Source organism: Pimephales promelas, chromosome 6, assembly GCF_988280905.1.
Source record: "Pimephales promelas chromosome 6, fPimPro1.hap1.1, whole genome shotgun sequence".
Classification (NCBI taxonomy): domain Eukaryota; kingdom Metazoa; phylum Chordata; class Actinopteri; order Cypriniformes; family Leuciscidae; genus Pimephales; species Pimephales promelas.
The window spans coordinates 6,682,450-6,701,983 of NC_142774.1; the positions used below are offsets into that span (position 1 = coordinate 6,682,450).

The window sequence follows — 19,534 nt, forward strand, 5'->3', positions numbered from 1 at the left end:
TGGCGTTGTTGTCATTAGGATGATTATTGTTATTCTAGATGATACTGGATTGTTCTGAGGGATACACAGCTTCATGTATGTAATTTCCTGACTGATGCGAGTGAGGTACTGGAAATGGCATCTTAGTGATGTGTTATTTTTCAGTCCGTCACCCTTATCTGTTGGGCTTTTATTTTGCTGGCACACACACTTATGGAAGCTTGTTTCGTTAAAGGGATGGTTCACTTTGAAATAAATTTTTGGTATGTTTTAGCTTACCTCAAGGGCATCCAAGATGTAGGTGTCTTTGTTTCCGCAGTATTTTCAATTTTGATATTTTTAGGTCAAACCGTTCTTGTCTCTCAGTCATATAATGGAGGTCTATGGTCACCACCTCAAAGAGCATGCACAGTGAAGTCCAAATTAAACAGGATTTAATGACTCGTACACATTGATGGCCTAAGACACGAAACGAGAGGTTTGTGTGAGAAAACAAAAAAAAATCAACATTGTCTGTTTATCGACTTCCATTGCAATTTCCTGTATATCTTAATATGTTTAGATCTTCACAGTGAAAGGTAACACTTCTGAAATCTCTTTGTAAACAATGAGTGATGTACACGCGCAAGAGATCACTTTCGGTGCTTTCCGGCGTGCTTGCGTAGACCGAAGTACCCCCGCCTTCAGATCACTTGGGCGTGGCTGTGGTTACAAGAGGTAAAAACGATATAAATACTGTTCGTTTTCTCACACAAACCGCTCGTTTCGTGTCTTAGGCCATCAATGTGTACTTGCATTTACGAGTCATTAAATCATGTTTAATTTGTACGTCTCTGTGCATGCTCTTTGAGGTGGTGACCATAGACCTCCATTATATGACTGACAGACAAGAACGGTTTGACCTAAAAATATAAAACTTGAAACTACTGCGGAAACAAAGACACCTACATCTTGGATCCCTTTGAGGTAAGCTAAAACATATCAAAAATTTATTTCAAACTGAACTATCCCTTTAAAATTGCAATTGCAAATTTATATGTCACAATTCAGACTTTTTTCCTCAGAATTTCGAGAAATAAACTTGCAATTCTGACTTTCTCACAATTGATTTAACTCGCAATTAAAAAAAGTACAAAAATTCACGTTTACATTTGGCAATTCTGATATTTTGTCACAATTCCAAATTCTGAGAAAATCTGAAAAGCAAAAAACGAATTTCGAGATATTTGTTGCGAGATATGATTTTCTTCAATGCAATTGCAAGAAATTCTGAGTCAGAATTCTGATATAAACTCTCAATTGCGAGAAAAACGTAAGAATTTTGATATAACCTCGCAATTGTTAGAAAAAATTCAGAATTTCAGGTTTTATATTTGCAATTCTGATTTTCTTTAATAAAAAAAAGAATTGTAAGATTACTTCGCAATTGCAATCTCGTGAAAGATCAGTATTACGAGTTTAAATTTGAGAAATTGTGAGATATAAACTTGTAATTGTGACTTTTTGTGATAAAAGTCAGAATTGCGAGATAAAAAGTTGCAATTACCTTTTTTTTTTGGGGGGGGGGGGGGGGTTGGGCAGAAACAAGCATCCATACACACCTTTAAGGAAAGATTATGTCTGCGATGCTTATGTTTATGGTTTATTCTTGGTTTAAAGTGTACTTCCAATCACTGTTTTCTGGCACTATTTAAAATTTGTTTTTTCATTGTAATTATCATTATGATTTTTTATTTGCTTTTAATTGATTCTGAAATCAAAGCATCAGTTATTTGTGTTTTATTTTTGAAATCTGCGTTTCTGTGAATAGGACGGACACACCGAACCCGTTTCTGCGGGTGGCAGTAGTACACATCCCTGAACACCAAATTATGTTAACTAAACCAGTGCGTGCTGCTGTTTCATTTGCATTGTTTATCTGTATGTGTGTGTGTGTGTGTGTGTGGCAGCATCACTGTTATTTTTGGTGTGTGTGCTCAGGCGTGTACTTTGCTGTCATATTGAGTCGAGTCTTTGTTACTTTTTTAGAATTGTTGTTTTTTTTTTTTTTAATGATCATAATAATGCCCCATCTGTAATTAAACCAAATACACTCACTATGCAGTCACTCAAATCAAGTCCGTTTGCATCCCCCCTCCCCCCTCCTGTATATACACAACTACTGGAGTCTCTGTGAAGAGCGAGTGAGTATGACTTCCTCAGCTAGAGCGATCAATAGAGAGAGTGTTTTTCTTCAGTGAGCTGACATATTTAAGGATTGTACTGGGATTGGGTGGGTGGGGTGTGTTTAGGGTCGGTAGTTCGGAGAAATAGTTTGTCAAGTGCTGTAAGTATGTCAATTGCATGTTAAGTAACTGCCATTGATTTGACATTTTGTTGTGGGTTGGGGGAGGGGAGACAAGTATTTTCGTTTATTTATGATTTTTACTTTATATTCTGTATTTTTCCCCCCCAATACATTGTGTTTTTAGAAAAAGACACACTTTTGCCTTTTTATGATCTTAATATGCATTTGCAATTTTTACGTTCATCATTTTTGGCTGATTTCAAGCTGTGATGATATTTTGTCATTTGTTTTTCTTCCATGTTGTGTTTGTGTTGATCTGTGAGCGAGCGCTAAGAGAGGTTTTAGGCAGACATTTTGTCTTCAGCTGTTAGAAAACCAAAAGTCTATTATTTTGTATCTGTTTTGGTCCTTTGTAACCATTTATTTTCATACCTATTATCTTCAGGGTTAAGATCACACCAAATTAAGATGAGAAAGGTGGAACAGATTGCAAGGTTCCTGAGAATGTTGCGTCAAAGGTGTGTCTTTTTCTGTCGAAGCGAAGCAATCATTTATTGCTCTTTCTTTTTTTGTGTAGTTCTTTTTCTTTCTTTCCCCTATAGAGTTGTTATCACAGCTCTTTTTTGCTGTATGGTTACATTGTGTCTTTATGTGGAAATCTCACCATTTTTAGCTGCTGTTGCACTGGAGGTTTTTTTTTAAATTATTGTTGTTGTTATTATTATTATTATTATAAAAAATTGTCATGATGGAGTTTAGAACCATGTAGTTCACCAAATTCTGTTTGACTCTCATAGATGGAGTTTAGAAGTGTTTAAACCTGCTAATTCTGTTTGACGCGGCCGTTGACATGCTGTTCAAGTCAAAAAGAACAGATTTCCATTATGTACTCTATTGTTGTTGGCATCTTGATACAGCTTGGAAAATATATTGTAAGAATTAGAAATGTTTTGTGCCAACAACAAACTTAAGACAACCTTTCATGTTTTCTGGTATATCTATGGATATATGAAAGTTATATAGATATTATGATGCAACGTTTTTACTTTTTGGGATTAGTTTGATTTAAACTAAGATATTTGATGTGGTATTTTAAAAATAAGACTCAACTACAACAGCTTGTCTTTTGTGAATATATCTATTTTTTTTTACTATTTATTGTTTCCTTTTTTTGGGTACCATTTTAATATTCGAATGGAGCAGAAATATCCCAAACTGTTGTATTGAGATACAGCTATTACAGTTTTATCATCATTCTGATGCCCCCTTCCCCACTTTTTTTTTTTTTTTTTGGTTGTTTTGTTTTTCATTTCAAATGAAAGAAATGCCATTATATTGTGAATACCTCAGGATTTTTTTTCTTTTGGGAAAAATTACAAAACTTTCAAAAACCTAAAACAAATAAAACACAAAAAAAAAGTGTTTGTGTGGTTTATTTTATGTACTGTAATCAGACCGAGCTTTCTCTTCTGCGGCAAAATCTTCATGCTTGTGTCCATAAAGCACCAATCCACAATGAATTTCACTGAAATTGTTTGCAGAATCAGAATAATTAATGTGAGCGATCACCATTTGCAATATGTTTCATCCTGCCATAATCAGTTGCTAGTATCATTATTGAAAATGCTCAAAAACATGCTGAAAGGTCATATGAGTCAAGTTCTCTGGCTATATGGTGTAGGTCAACTCAGTAGATGTTTGATAGTCTACATATACACACAAACCTAAGCCCCTGGCAATATCAAAATAGAATATTTTACTAAATTAAGTTTTCTGGATAGGTACTGTGTAATATACTTTCATATAATGCTTACTTAAATTTTGTCAGGTTTTTGTCCTTAAAAGATTAGTTCACTTTAAAAAAAAATAATAATTTAGGCCTACTCACCCCACAGATAGTATAAGAAGGACTCACCCCCATGTCATCCAAGATGTCTTTCTTTAGTCGAAAATGAGCAAATCTTTTTTTGAGTCATTTTGTTCGTTGAATGAACCAAATGACTCGGAAAAAAGATTCGTTCATTTTGATGAACGAGTTCGAACACGAGAGTCACGAACGCGCATCACAGAACGGTCAACTCAGGCGAGCATTTGAACTTATAAAACTTAAACATTTTTAATTTAATTTTGAAATGACCGATCGTTTTGCTAGATAAGACCCTTATTCAGCGTCTAGTGTCGTTTAAAGCCCTTCGAAGCTGCAATGAAACTGTCATTTGGACCTTGAAACTGTTGGAGTCCGTTGAAGTCCATTACATGAAGAAAAATCCTCGAATATTTTCATCAAAAACCTTAATTTCTTTTCGACTGAAGAAAGAAATGTAGCGGGTAATGTATTGAGAAGAGAATATTATCGTTATGATTGGTTATTTCACTGGTTCATGTAGTTTGTAATGGTGCAGTACCGAAAGAATCCAGCAGGGGGTGGGACACGGTTCCCATAGAGATTTGAGGGGACGCAACAAGTGTCTGTCTTGATAATATTTCTATGTTCCCCTCTTCAGGTAATCCCTTTAAATATCTGAATATTTGATGTTAAATCTTAATGTCTTATGTTAATATGAGTTTGTGAATATAGGGTGTTATATAAGTTACCCGTATTGTGGAAAAAGAGATGAGATTGTCGCACATGGCGAACGTGAATATTTTCCGATGCTACCATTAGCACGTCTCAATGCACTGTATTGTTAGTACATAAAGTTGAATTGACAGTGTTAGTATGCTGTTAACATGAGTTTGGCTGTAATATTATCGTCTAACATTGTTTTATGTTTATTTGAGTTTCTATCGTAAACGAGTAAGTGTTAATGGGTCACGTGCTGAACCGTCCATGTTCAAGTGTTTAGGCCTGCAGTTATCTCATAAAATGGATGACGTGATAATTAATATCACTATATATAGAGTACAGATTATAATATACTGAATTACATTCTGTTATCAATTTCAATTTCTTTATGTAATATTTTATTAATTTTCTTTATTTAATATTTTATTTGGTCACACAAACAGATGCAAGCTATGTAGTTTATTGTGTGTAACAGTGTGGACAGTGTTTTTGCCAATTGATCCTAATATGCTTTATGTGTTTTGACTTTATGTGTCACTTCAGAATGCAATATTATGCAAGTTATGCCTCAGGACAGTTACAGCCAAACTGAGTGTAGACTCCATCCCCTGGGGTCCAGCTGGGTCATGACCACTCCGGGGCCGCTCAGTTGCCTCTCCGGGTTCGTCTTGTGCTTTAATTAACCCTTATATGAAGTAGTTAATGCTTATATGCATTTTATAAGGTCGTATAGGTGTCTTATTAACTGTTAATTACTGCTTATTACAAGCACCTTAAAATAAAGTGTTACCGTAATTTCCCTACTCATAATACAGAGATTTGAGGGAAACGCAACAAGTGTCTGTCGTGATAATATTTCTATGTTCCCCTCTTCAGGGAGACTACAGAAAGACATGGACATCTTGGATGACGTCACATGGGGGTGAGTAAATTACCAGCTAAAGTTTTTTTTAAAAGTCAACTAATCCTTTAAACGCTCTTGTGTGTAGGACTAAAGGCCTGTTTTTAGATTAGGATGCTCTTTGCACAATCAACATCTCTCGCTCGCCTTCCCTCTCTGCCGTGCGCGCGCTACGCGGTTCGGAGCACATGTCTCTGTCTCGCATGCGCGCTCGCTCTAGATTCCAGACTGTGGAATACCTAAGTTATACATGATGTGTACACTGACATCCTCAGTGAGTCAAGACAGTCACATACAAGTGACGCAACGTGTTATGGCAACGACACCATAAAAGTAGGGTACAGTGTCATGTCAATTATAATCAAACGCATTTTTTTAATTGACCACAATACTATCATTAATATTTGTTTGAGAAGTTTTGAACACTTGATTCATTTTGAAAAAGGGCTCGAGCACATCTCAGAACGTTCGACAACCAATCAGATTCAAGCATTCAACTGCCCAGTAGTATATTTGATCCTGGCCCCACCCCTAAACAACTCTCACAGAAAACTTTCTGCATTTTCAAAAAACATAATTCTTTGATTCATAAGCTGTTTTACTCGTCCATATTTTATGGTTTACCTGGACCACCCGTACACAAACAGGCCTTTAGGTAATATGAATGTTCTCTGATAAAACATGTCGAAAGAGATTTTTATTCCTTTCCTCAGGCTTGTTGATCTCAATGTTGAAAATCAACAGTACTGCTAAAAAAGAAAGAAAAGAAGCTAAATCTGTACTTTGACAAGAATGTAATAGAAAAGATTTTATATAGACTTTCCCACACGTAAAGTTGCTTTACAATTCAAAACGACATGAATAATCACACAGGAACATTTCAAAAAAGGATTAGTCAGGTTGGCATTAAATAAGATTTTATTAATCATTATTTCGTTATTCAGTCTTTAATTCTGAGGCTTGAAGCGGTCGCACATGTGACCTGTCTGACCCTCAACAGACTCTCATATTAAACATTCATAACTTTTTCTTCATTATCATCAGTGCAAAAAGGCTAATCAAGCTAAATAAAATGTTTACCGTTATTCTCTACAAACTCTAAAGTGTTTTAAAAAGGCTAGGGGTAAAACAAATAAATTAAATAGTAGTTGGCAAGTTCAGTTCAGTTCACATAAACATAAAACAAAGATGTCTCAGCATAAAGGACTGAAACAAAGCAAAAGCATCAAGGATTAAGGAATTTGTACATCTTAGTGAGGTTTCAGGGAAATATACATAGATTATGGACAACATTTGGGTTTGGTGAATATGGTAAGGATGGCATTTGGCTTTGGAGTGCATGGAAAATCTGGTCCTGTACTAGATACTGCATTCCTAGCACTCATTCAGCAATATGACAATTTAATCTCCTTACATCTTCATGTCTGGTATAATATCACAGGTATCCATTTTGTTCATTTTCTCTCTCTTTTTTTTGCTTTGTGAAGGTGCAATAACAAAATAAGGCAACCACCTCGTCTACCTGAAGCACAAGTAGCTCTACATTTCTGAAAGGCTGAAAAAACACTGTAAAAAGACAAACACCCATTCAAATCCATATGAGATATTTTTGGCATGATAGGTGCATTCACACCATGTTGAAATAACTGGAATTTCAAGGTTTCAACTTCCACGCTAAAAAGCGTTCACGTCCTTGTAGAGCTTGTAAGATTGGACTTTTCTCAGACCTCCTACTTGTACCAACTGAGCCCTGCAGAGTAATTTAGGTCTTGATAGTGTCACCACAGAAACGTATAATTCCCAGTCCGAGGACGTGAACAGCTCCAAATAGTCACAAATGTCACATGTTGTCATCTTGACCCTACAGTAATTGTGACAGGGCATGAACACAGCATATGAAACTCCTCATAAAACCTCCCTGCCTTCTGCATTCGTCTCTCTCACTTCCCCACTCATTTCATCTCTCTACCACACTCACTTCCTCTCTCTCTGCTGCTCACTTCCACACTCTGCCACTCTCACTTCCTCTCTGTCACTCTCACTTCCTCTCTGTCGCTCTCACTTCTTCACTCTCTGTCGCTCTCACTTCCTCTCTGTCGTTCTCACTTCCTCTCTGTCGCTCTCACTTCCTCTCTGTCACTCTCACTTCCTCTCTCTGCCGCTCTCACTTCAACACCACTTCCATACTCACTTCCTCTCTCTGCCAAATACCATCAAAACTAATCTATTATTACAATCTGATCGTTGTCATGGAAATAAGACAAGACTCCAGGAAGCAGTATCACTCCCTCTGAAGTCTTTCTGAACAGATGCCATCTTTTCTCAGCTTCAGACCTTTAACAATGCATCCTGGGAAAACCGTTTTCAGTCTAGAAGGCATTTTATGGGAGAAGTTGCCAATGAATGTTCAGGTTATGATCACACACACACACACCCTCATAAAAAATTATTAAATTAAATAGAATTAAATAAAAATCAGTAACCAGGCACAACACACACTCAAATGAACGGACATAGTAATTAAGTATAGTGGTACACACTGGCTGCCATTGTAGACATCACTCTCATAAAACTCCCTTTTAGATATTTAAGATGTAAAATATACCAAAATATCTCAAAAGATATAGAGCCCCTTATTTCAGTGGCACAGTTTCTCAAGGATTGATTCCTCTGCCGAGGTGGGCCCCCATAGTTCCTGGACCCTGTTGTTGCAGAGTCTTGAGCCAAAAAAAAAAAAAAAAAAAAAAAATTAAAAGGCAAAACATAACAATAATAGAGGAGTCACAGTTTGGGTGACAAGTTGTGGGTATTGTAGTGTTAATGGGTCTAAATCACAGTATCTTTGGTGAATTCCCCACAATCTTATTAATTCAGAAGTCTTTTCTTCTGTATCTATCTTTACACTCCTCAGCCACTGGCGAGTCTCTGCTTCTCTTTCTAGTGCCCTTTGACCTCTGGACCCAGCATTACTCCCTTTTCAAGAATCTGACACTCCAGAGAAGTCCATGTTGAGGTCCCTTGTGATGTACTTCCTCTGACGCACCGTCTTCTCTTCATCCTACACAAAATATTCACCGGTTATGAGGTTAGTTCACTGTGGGTTAACTTTCAACACCACATATAATAGGTAAATATATATATATATATATATATACTCACTGTTGTGAATATCCCATTTTGTCCCCATTCTCCAGGAGACTGGTCCTCAGGGTCTTCAGCCTCCTCTTCTTCTTCTTCCTCACCCTCACCCTCTTCCTCTCTCACTGTGTCCATCCCATCCTCCTCGTACTCTGTCGCATAGTCAGACTCTTCTGCTAGACACAGAAACATCAGTTAACCAGAAGTACAATGTATAGCAAATACATTTTATAATACTAACTCTGTCAAGAGTTGCAGAAGAAATGTGGTAACTGGGTAACTGACCATCAGCTCCTAAGTAGCTTTGTACTGGCTCAATCCTGGACACAATTTCAGCTAGATCAGTGAAGTCTGCACTAGGACACGGGCACGACTGAAACAAACAGCCAATCACAAGAGAATGATGTTAATAGTCAAAAAAGGGTAATTGAATGATGACTTGTTTAAATGAGTACTAAGAAAGCTCACATCGGTCTTCTTGCTGTCATTATAGTCCGCTGAGCGATGGTCTTTCAGCATGTTGTCAATGATGTCCCCACGAGCCCACTCAGTAAACACCAGTTTACCATGCTGGTAACCCACATCCTGAAAGACGACAGAAAACTTTCATTATGCCGTTGTGGGAGGTCATTTACTACTCGGCTATATCTTATTATAGATATGGGCTTTTGTGTTCTTACATAGATTTCATCAAATTTCCCAAAGTCCATAGTCTTAAAGCGGTCGATGGGTGGGCGAATGTACTCGCAGTATGCACTCTTCTTGACAAGTTCCAGCTGTCGTACACAGGATACGTAGGCCAAACGGGACTGGATTTCTGCCATGTCAGGCACCTGAAAGACAGAGGAACCTCTATTATTACAATGATGTACCAAATGAGAGGCTTTCCTGTATATAGTTTACAGCATTCATTTGGAGAGATTTTTTTTTTTCCCTAAACACAATCAGAATCGGTAGATATCATTTTGAGGCTATGTTTACACAGAAACAAAAAAGTGGCGTTGTGTTATCACTTTTTATTCTGCGTTTAGACGAGCGTTATGGTTGGGAAATCCGTGTGCATATGGTGACGCAAAAGTGTGTGAAATTCGATGTTGTATGCACTCCAGACGGCTAGGTGGCGATGTGAAGCACTGCCACACAACAACACCATATCCGCGCACCTGCGTACAACCTTCACTGTCTAGCAGACTTTTGCGTTTTTACATTTTAAGGGGCTTTCACACAGGGCGCGGAATGCGCTGCGCTATGAAACCCATTCATTTCAATGGCTTGCGCCGTGCGAAGATGTTTTGATGCCACGTTGACCCAAGCGCAGTGGTGTGCACCATTGACTTGCTCGCGCGCACGCCGCGGTCAAAGTTCAAAATAGTTTAACTTTTGCCGCTGCGCTCTGACTATTATCAGCAAGGCCGATAGAAACGGGACATAGAAACAAACACGGAAATCAAAATGGATGAACGGCTAATAGTGTCAAAATTTCCTGAGCTGTAGGATACTATTTTAACATTGTCGGAAAAGTTGGCTTGTCAGGTGTGTTTTAATATATTTATAATATATTATAATGTATATATATAATATCATATGGCATTGCGCAGCGCAAATCACATTGTATATGAAGGGCAACGCTCAACCCAGTGGCCAGCGCAGCGCATTCTGCGTCCTGTGTGAAAGCCCCATTATACGGGAACGCGACGATGGAGCATTTTTAAGATTTCCACTCTGGAGGGTGGTTTCACTTTTTTGCGTTTTTAAGCCCTAAAAACGCCGTGTAAATGAAAGGCACGTCCGATAAAATATTTTTACGTTTTCACCCCTCGAGCGTTCTCGTGTAAACAGGGCCTGAGTAATCGGCTATCGGATACATTTTTTTACATTTAACATCCAACAATATTGACCCACCTTCACTTTCTCTGCCCATGGGTTGATTCGTTTCCATAGTAACCACCAGCCAGAAAGACTGTCACCGTAGTTACAGAGATCAGTCTCATCCTGGCTGCCCACATCAATGGCGATGACCGTTTTTGTGCCCATATTACGAGCTATGTCCGCTGCAGGGCGTTACAATGCCAGTTGAATGCAAACAAATGCACACGCACACACACACACACAAAGACAGACATCCAGAAGGTAGCGGGAAGAATCAAAGTACCGTTAATATTTCAGACAGTAATAACTGATCACCAATCAACACTGTTTCACCAAACCCAAAATTGGAAAGCTGCTATTTTCATCAGGAATATGACCGAATAAACATGTTCAAAAGTAAGACATTTTTAAACGAAATGATACGTAAAAGCTTTCGCGGCATGAGAGTTGTGGTGAAACAGCCTGGCAGGTGTTCAAGATAAATAAAGGATGGAAAAAGACAATCAATGATGGCCCAATTAAAAAGTAAGTTGTGCATTACAAAATATTGATCTTTCCAATTAGCTTTACATGTTCAGAGGGATAAAACACAGGACCTGAGGTGTTCTTCATGCATGGAATCATTTTGTCTTTGGCAGTGCAAACTGCTTGATTGCTGTGAAATATATCAGATCAAATAATAACATGAAATGTCACATGCAAAATCTTGTCTTTTTCCCCTTAATCGAAATGCCCCAAGTTGAAATGCAACATCTGAACTATGTGAACTTTGTCTTTCTTCCTATTATGTTGCACTGCAAACTCAAGGACTTTACGCTGTTGCTGTTGCTGTCTGGTGATGTTTAGGGACATTTTTCTATTCTTTTCTTTTTCATTGAAATGTATTAAATTGCACTCATTTATATTGGAAAGAAGAGACATCATCAAATATTTATAATCCCATTTAAAGACCAATCATACACCAGACAACATCATCAAATTACAATCACTGACATTTACAATCTGATCAAAATTCAATTTTAAATAGGTGGTGAAGACTAGAGGTCAAACAACTGACCATCTTTGTCCACACCATCCTATCCCTGCAAAACTTTATCCATTTGTCTCTGAACAATTCATAAACTGTTCGTCCAAAATACAACAGCAATTCAAAATGTACTGGAAATCTCCCAGATGCCAAATTGACCAATTAGCAAATTAAAATAGATATTCTGAGTTCAATTGGATAAAGCAAAACCACTCATACTACCCTCAGTATTACAAAGAAAATCACATTATACTTACTTAGAGCCACATAGCTCTTTAAAGCCAAAAACTAAGTAATTGTCCAACCTAGATTGCGTTTCTGGCCCCAGTGGCCCTCTCTCTGGGGCGTACTTGCCTGGCAGGTTGTTGATGTATCCTCCATCCATGAGCAGGTTCCCATCTTTAGGGTCGCAGAGGGGTGGCAGGTACCCGGAAAGGGTCATGCTCGCCCTGACATAGCGCCACAGGGAGCCTACCACACCGGGAGGGGACAATAACCTCTTAATAACGTCTAAAGAACGTATACGTAATGCCCCAGCCGCGTTTGGAGGTGACCCTGAAGTCACATTTTTGGTTAGTAGCGCACAGACCAGCAGGGATATACAGTGATGGTCACCCCAAGGACGGTGTGCGGTGGTTTAGTTTGGCCTACCTCATACAGTGAACCCGACCTTGACAGACGTAAACACCCATGAGGTAAGGCTGACTTATCTTTCAACTCTGCCTTTGTTTCGAACAAAAATGTCTAATTTGCACCAATTCAAACAATGAATTCACTTATTTTCATCTTTAATGATTTCATGACAATAATGATGTATTTTTAGGGCAGAGAGCCTTGAGGAGACAGAGTTCAAAGACAGTCAGTGAACAGTGAACATATTGGGCAATGCCAGCCTGTTCCCGCCTGCAGTACCAGACTCAACCAGCAGGTGTTAGGAGAGGCGTGACAGTGACATGGGTTGGAAGGAGAGAGATAAATCGAGAGAGGCAAGTGCATTCGACATGTGAGATTGTTCACCCAAAATTGAACACTCTGTCACTATACAGCGATGCATTTTTGTTGGCCAAAACCCAGAAATGAGTTTGCATTTTAGCAAGTTCAATTCCATCGTCGTGAAGCCAATGTTTTTTATGCCTGAAATCCGGTATTTGTGACACAAATGAACACGAAGATATTTTCACGTTTTATTCTTCGATACAAATACCTCCGTGTGATTTTTTTAAAAATCATTTTACTTGTCTTGAAATAGGCTAACAAGGGTCTAAATGGGACTACAGAGATTGACAGGGACAGCATCAAGCTGAACAGGAAAACTCATCTTCTCACTAGCTTTCACGGTGTTCATAATCATGCTTTTGAGGGAAAACTTTCAGAGAATTTTTTTAAACAAGAAGCTTAATGGTGGAGACATTGAGTGCCGAAGTGATGATGTCATTTTGTAGGACAACTCGGAAGCCAGCGGCGCATGGGTTCCCTCGATTGAAAAGCTATGCATTTTCCCCTTAGACTTTTGGAAAATTGCAAAAAATAAGATCTGTGTTCAACAAAGAGTTGTGACCCTTACACGTTTTGTCTATCACGATAATCTTTACTATTATTAAGTTAATCCAAAATTTATACATTTTGTAGCCTATATAAAGTTTTTTAAAAACACAAGCAGACACAATAAAGGTTAAAAAAAACACAAGCAGGTTATAACTGTGTGTTTTATGTCATAGATCAAAACGTGAAAATATTTGGTGGCTTTGTTCACCACAGACCTTATTTCAGGCGATTTAGCAAAAACCCATTCAAAAATCCCATAGAGCGAGGGAACCGGTAGTGCTAAAATGCTAACTCACTTCCGCGTTTGGCCTACAGAAAGACATCATAACTTTGACACTCTATTGAAGCCTCCATTTAAATTTTTATTCCCGACGAGGCTTCAAAATTCATTAATGTTGTGTTCGTTTGTGAAGATAATCAAGATGAACCGATTGTGCAATAATCATGAACTTTTGTTGAGTTACAAAGCATATTTTCAGCAATAATCCAAAAGCCGATGGAAAAAAAAAACAGGGTTAACTTCTTGGCTGGCCAACAAAATATTTGTCATCACTTCAGTACTCTATTTACTCACCTTCACATTTGATAAAGTAGATAATGACAGATTTTTAATTTTGGGGTGAACTACTTTTAAGCAAAAAGAGTGCCCAATGATAAAGGTGAAACAACATTGTGTCATTCCCAGTGAAGTGGGGGAAAAGTGCTTGTCCTCCCAGAGCCAGTTGTGTCTGGGCCCCCTCGGTTGAAATTTGGTGGGATGGGGGCGATGTTAATGAGTTTCCTAATAATTCCTTATAGGTTAGCCTATGTAGCTAGCAGTGCTGTAGGATCCAGAACAAGACCTCCCAGTAACCCTTGACCTCATAAATACTTTATACATGTAGAATAGCAGCCTGCAATAGATACACATGCAATAACATGCACAAAGTGTGTTTGGTGTGCTGATGACAGCCAAGCTCAAGGTAGATGGGACGAATAAATGTGATTTGTGCCTGATAGAAGTGCATGGGAAGATACATCAGCCTGAACAGAAAAACTATGACGCAAGTATCTACAGGAGGCAGAAAAAAAAAAACGAAAAGGAAAGCCATCATTAACCTTGTCAACACCAAAAGCCACATCGCATCATTAATGTTGGTTGTAGCTTAATGCAAATCAACATAATCATGCAGTGGTTTAGCTAGAGCAATTGACACTAGAGACAATATTCACCATCCTGACACAGAGACCTTATTAATAAAGTACCTTATTAATATCTCTGTGAATGACAACCCCAGCAAAAATAATTTTAAATTTAACTATGCCATATTCTCCAGAAGCTTACTGTTAACCTATTAATGCAAATTGAAACATCAAATTACAAAAAAATAAATAAATGCTGCTGTAAAAATAACCACATATGCACATTTGTAACCGTACGTCGACTGAAAAAGCAAATGGAAATTAAGGGAAAAAAGGAAATCAGACCCATCAGATGACAGTGTGCACGTGAAATCCAATGATAGGAGTTAGTGTAAGAAAAGTGTCCTTTAGAAGAGGCAAGAGTTTGGGACATTACAAAATGTAAATTTTGCACCTAGTGTTCCTAAGAGTGAATGGCTGAATCTTATGAAACTGAAATTACGAGGGTTCATATTTAATCCTAAAAAAAGAAAAGAAATTTATATTTTACTAAAAGAAAATGAAGCCTATTCCACTACCATTAAGCCCATTTTGTACTACTCATGGCTATAAAGCACAAAAAAATATTATATACAGTATATAGTGGTTTTATTTAAAAAGAAATGCTGTATTGCAGTAATAAAAATCTAATAACAATAATGGAAATTGCATAAAATATCCAGAAACATTATGGTCATGAGAATATGTGGGATAATTGTGCTTAATTGCCATAAAAAATACAAATAAAAAACACAAAAAAAACTAAAATAGGCTTTATTTTATTTATGCAATATAAAGTATCTTTTCTTTTTTCTTTTGATTGGGATATAATGAGACCTGAACATGTTTTTCGCAAGATTCAGCCGAATGTAATGTCTATGAAAGCACAGTCTCTCTCCTCTATTCTTTCTCTCATTGAATACTATCCCATATTCCTTCCAAGCCATGGGTTCCCAATGTAAGCAGGGGGTTAATTCTTTTTTTAAACAGTACAAGAGACGATAAAAAGCAAAGGGTAACTGAGTGGTTGGTTGTCGCAGGGATATTGTTTTTTTTTTTTTTTCTTATAACCTCCTTTTGGCTTCTGGAAGTTGGTGGAGGGGGGAAAGGGGGCAGAATCCTGACCTGGGACATTGTTAACATAGCAACCATCCACGAGGAGGTGGCCGTCCTTGGGGTCGCAGAGAGGAGGCAGATAAGGGGTATAGGAGGCACTGGCTCTAACATAGCGCCAAACACAGCCTGGCAAAATGAAGATGGAGAGTAAATCAAAACTGGACAAGACGTGGAGAGAGACAGAGGAGGGAGGGACAGTAAACAACAGGACACAGATGAGTGAGAATGAGTTGGGGACCCAAAATTCTCAGATAACTCTCCGTAGTTTCATGGACATCATGTTGAGATCTGGCTATGCCAATCCGACATCCTATTCTAATCATTACAAACAAACTTAAAAGTAGATTGCAACATAACTGGTTTCCTAATAAAAGAGGGAAAGAAAGCTGAAAGCTAAAAATTGCATTAATTAGAGATGATAATCTAAGCCATGCCAACATGGACAAATAACACAGATTAGAGCAGAAGTGAGCGATATGCAGGCTGTTGTAAGTATTGCGGCACACAGGACATGAAACTGCATATATGATGATGTTGCAACTTGTTCCTTGATCTTGAACCTCTTACAAAACTACAACAGTGATTTGTGTTTCTTGAGGGTCACTTGATTACAAAGACAGGGGGCCTAATATACAATTATCTACTCTAACATGTAGAAACTGCTTGAATATAAGACATTAACACCCTGACCAACATCCACGGCTGAGTGAAGGCATACTGAAGCAGAAAAGTCCTTTTTTTGTGCAGTGTGAGAATTAGAAGAGCCTAAGCAATGCTACTACAGCAGAATGAGGAGGAAACGACATTAACGGAGCAGGGGGAAGCAAATGGGAATGCGTTCTGGATCCTACAGACAGTACTAACAGAGGTTTTACCTTCTACAACAGCTAAAGGGGTTTACTTTGACATGATGGGCATTTAGAATATAATAGAAAGAAACAGTGAGATCAAGATGTGTGAAAAGGACGGGAATGAATGTGAGATTAGCCGTTCCTACTGTATGACAAAAGCAGGTTAAGACAGAAGGGAAGACAGAAGGGATTGAGTGGGAAACTGAGTCTAGCTTTGTCCTTGCAGTTAGTAAAGCATGCAAATTCTATCCCATAATCCATTTGGGCAATCAAGGATGACCACATGACCATTATAAGGCCCCCAAATCCAGCATTTTACAGCTCTAAACTGTAGTCATGAACATTAACTGATTCATCCAGAGTGAATGAACTTAGATTACAGTATATCTGATTAATACATGTTTGACTGAATTTGTGGACCAAACCCAGAATCTAGAGATAATGGAAGCCATTGGTCAATCCCAAAATGCATATTAGTGAATAGTTATTATGCATGCGACAAACACAGAGAGGGAAATGAATGAATCACTGCATTAACATCTCACTTGTGTAAATGTGAGTTAAAGGGGTGGTTCAGAATTGTGGACATGGCGGCTTATTTCCAAGTTAGCCTTAGTCTTATTTATCACTTTTTTTTTTTAATTTTCATCATCCTGTAAATGTAATGCGATCATTGAAATGAAAGAGTAATTTGATTTTTAACATGATTCTCTCAACAGACATTTACATCGATAGTCCGGCGTTATCATTAATTTGCTGTTGGTGTACTGTGGAGTGAGTAAAACTGTTTTTAATGGCAGGCTAGCAGTTATCGTTGACTCGCGCTAGCCTAGCACCAATGAACTATGCAACTGAAACGACTGGATGAAAATTTTGGGGAAAAAAAGTGATTAATAACACTAAGGCTAACTTGGAAATGAGGCCGATGTCCAAAATTCTGAACCACCCCTTTAACATGCAAAATGAAATGGGCATTTTCTAGATTTTCCTTAGAAACAATCCATTACTTCAGACCTTTAGGCAAATTGCACATCCTTCATGCAACAACTCCTCTTTCTTAATGCATGCAATCATTACAAATTCATAACAGACATCCAGAACATGCCATATTTCAGTCAAGGTTATGTTAACACTAATAGTAAACATTTGAAAAGACTTTTACCAGAGTTAAGTTTAAATAGTGTTCAGTTTATCACTGCTGTAAAGTTGTTGTTTTATACTTTTGACATCAATATTTGATACTGTCATTTAAGATTATTTGATAATTCAATTAATATATTATTAAATCATTATATGATTAATAATTCTTAAAATATGTTTTACATTCAGGAAGTCAAATGCCCCTAACATGGAACCCTGTGGAACCCCACATTAAAGCTGAAAGTAAAGAGGACAGTCCAGTCGTCACTCACCATCTTTATGAACACGCATAGCAGAAGCTGTGATGTCTGTGGTCACGTTGAAGTAAGGCAGCCACAAGTCCTTCAAATACACGCACAATCAAGGTCAGAATCACCCTTATTAATTCAATCAGATATTTTGAATTAAATTAAGCAAAATATGTGTTTCAGAAACATTGGGTTAGATTTATGAAACCGATGCACTCTAAAAGAGCTATGGTGACCTCTTACCTCGATTTGTTTGTCCTCAAAGACTTTGGAGATGCTGGTGTTGAAGGCAGAGCCAGAGAACATGGAAGTGATTGGATAAGTAAGATCCAGTACCGTTTTAAACACAGAGTTCATGGCCTGAGGGCAAGAGAAATAGAATAAACAAACTAAAATCAGATTTCACCTCAAGATCTTATATCTTCTCTAATTTCTCAAAGCAAGGTGTGAGGGGACGGACAGAGCCGACGTTACCTTGGACCACTCTCTTGCCCTCTGCTTGACCCGAACAGCATTTCTCTCCTCTGCATACAGAGCACCGATGAAAGAGCCAATGGAGGTTCCTCCCACTATGTCAATGGGAATTCCCGTGTCCTCCATGGCTTTGATTACACCAACATGAGAGCAGCCCCTGCAAGATTAAACCACCACTTTAAAACGGTAAGGTCTCATTTGTTAACGTCACTTCATGCATCAACACATGAGCAATACATTTGTTTCAGTGTTCATTTTATTCTAAAGTGTTACCCAAAATCCAGGGTTAATATCATTAACTAAAACTAAAAACATTTTTGATAGTTGAAATATAACTGAAATGAAAAATGTTAAGTTGAAGCACTAAAATTATCAAATGGAAATAAAAACTTAATTTTTAAAAAAAATCTAAATAGTAATAATAATAAAAAATGCAGATGACAAAACAAAACAAATAAAAACAAATTTATGGAAAATATATAAAGAAAATATAATAGACTACAAGTATGACTAAAGTAACACTGAAAAATTTGAAAATAAGTGAATAATAAAAACTCTTTATTTTTCCAGGTTTGCATTTAAATTGCAGTATAACGATTGCGTGATGTGGCTCACCGGGCTCCTCCTCCGCCCAGCACGAGGGCGATGCTGTTTCCTGTGAGTACTCTGGCCAACCGGGAGAAATCACTGTGTCTGTCTGCAGTCTTCTCAAAAACCTTTTCATAAACTTCTCGCTGTTTAACACAACAAACACAAGGGTTACTAAAAATCTTTGTTCTGCAAATCAACAGAAAGCTAAACATGTTTGTTTTTTTACCAGTTTAGAGGGGCTTCTTCGTGAGAAGACTCTACGGGGGCACTTCAGGTGAAGGTGTCCAGAGCACCAGCTTCGCATGTTTAGCCATTCAACGGTTCTCGAAGGACCCGGCCCATCCTCGCGATGCAACAGAACTAACTGCTTCAGTGCCCGTACCGCTGTGTTCTCCAACATCTGCTCCAGCTGAGAAGGTAAGAACATGGGAGAATCCAAACAGAACCTTTTACCATTAAGTTTCAATCTAAATTCTGATTGGATAATCCATGTTTGGAGCTATTCGAACACAAATCTGTGACCGCTAAGGGTGTGAATCTTTGGGTAGACAGCATATCGATTGAATTCCCAATTCCTAGTTTTTACACCCCGTTAAAAACCACACCTTCTATATTAAAGAGCCATGTTGTTTGTTTGCTTT

At 37.9% G+C, this 19,534-nt stretch overlaps 1 protein-coding gene across 10 annotated transcripts in view; it reads right to left on the reverse strand.

The window, feature by feature from the left end:
* Positions 1–6,633: 6,633 nt before the first annotated feature.
* Positions 6,634–19,534, reverse strand: part of pnpla6 (patatin-like phospholipase domain containing 6) — a 32,488-nt gene continuing 19,587 nt past the window's right edge. For 4 of the 10 annotated variants that reach the window (XM_089132026.1, XM_089132023.1, XM_089132024.1 and 1 more), the window contains 13 exons: positions 19,120–19,302; positions 18,918–19,036; positions 18,303–18,459; positions 18,072–18,188; positions 17,853–17,922; positions 15,599–15,715; positions 12,122–12,238; positions 10,774–10,922; positions 9,552–9,704; positions 9,340–9,456; positions 9,157–9,244; positions 8,893–9,047; positions 6,634–8,791 (listed from right to left, as the gene is read on the reverse strand). In XM_089132026.1, the coding sequence (XP_088988152.1) occupies positions 8,711–8,791; positions 8,893–9,047; positions 9,157–9,244; positions 9,340–9,456; positions 9,552–9,704; positions 10,774–10,922; positions 12,122–12,238; positions 15,599–15,715; positions 17,853–17,922; positions 18,072–18,188; positions 18,303–18,459; positions 18,918–19,036; positions 19,120–19,302 (1,623 nt within the window). In that variant the 3' untranslated portion in view covers positions 6,634–8,710. Of the gene's footprint in view, positions 8,792–8,892; positions 9,048–9,156; positions 9,245–9,339; positions 9,457–9,551; positions 9,705–10,773; positions 10,923–12,121; positions 12,239–15,090; positions 15,716–17,852; positions 17,923–18,071; positions 18,189–18,302; positions 18,460–18,917; positions 19,037–19,119; positions 19,303–19,534 lie in introns of those variants that run through there. The other 6 variants (XM_089132028.1, XM_039687578.2, XM_089132025.1 and 3 more) reach the window with 5 other exon arrangements.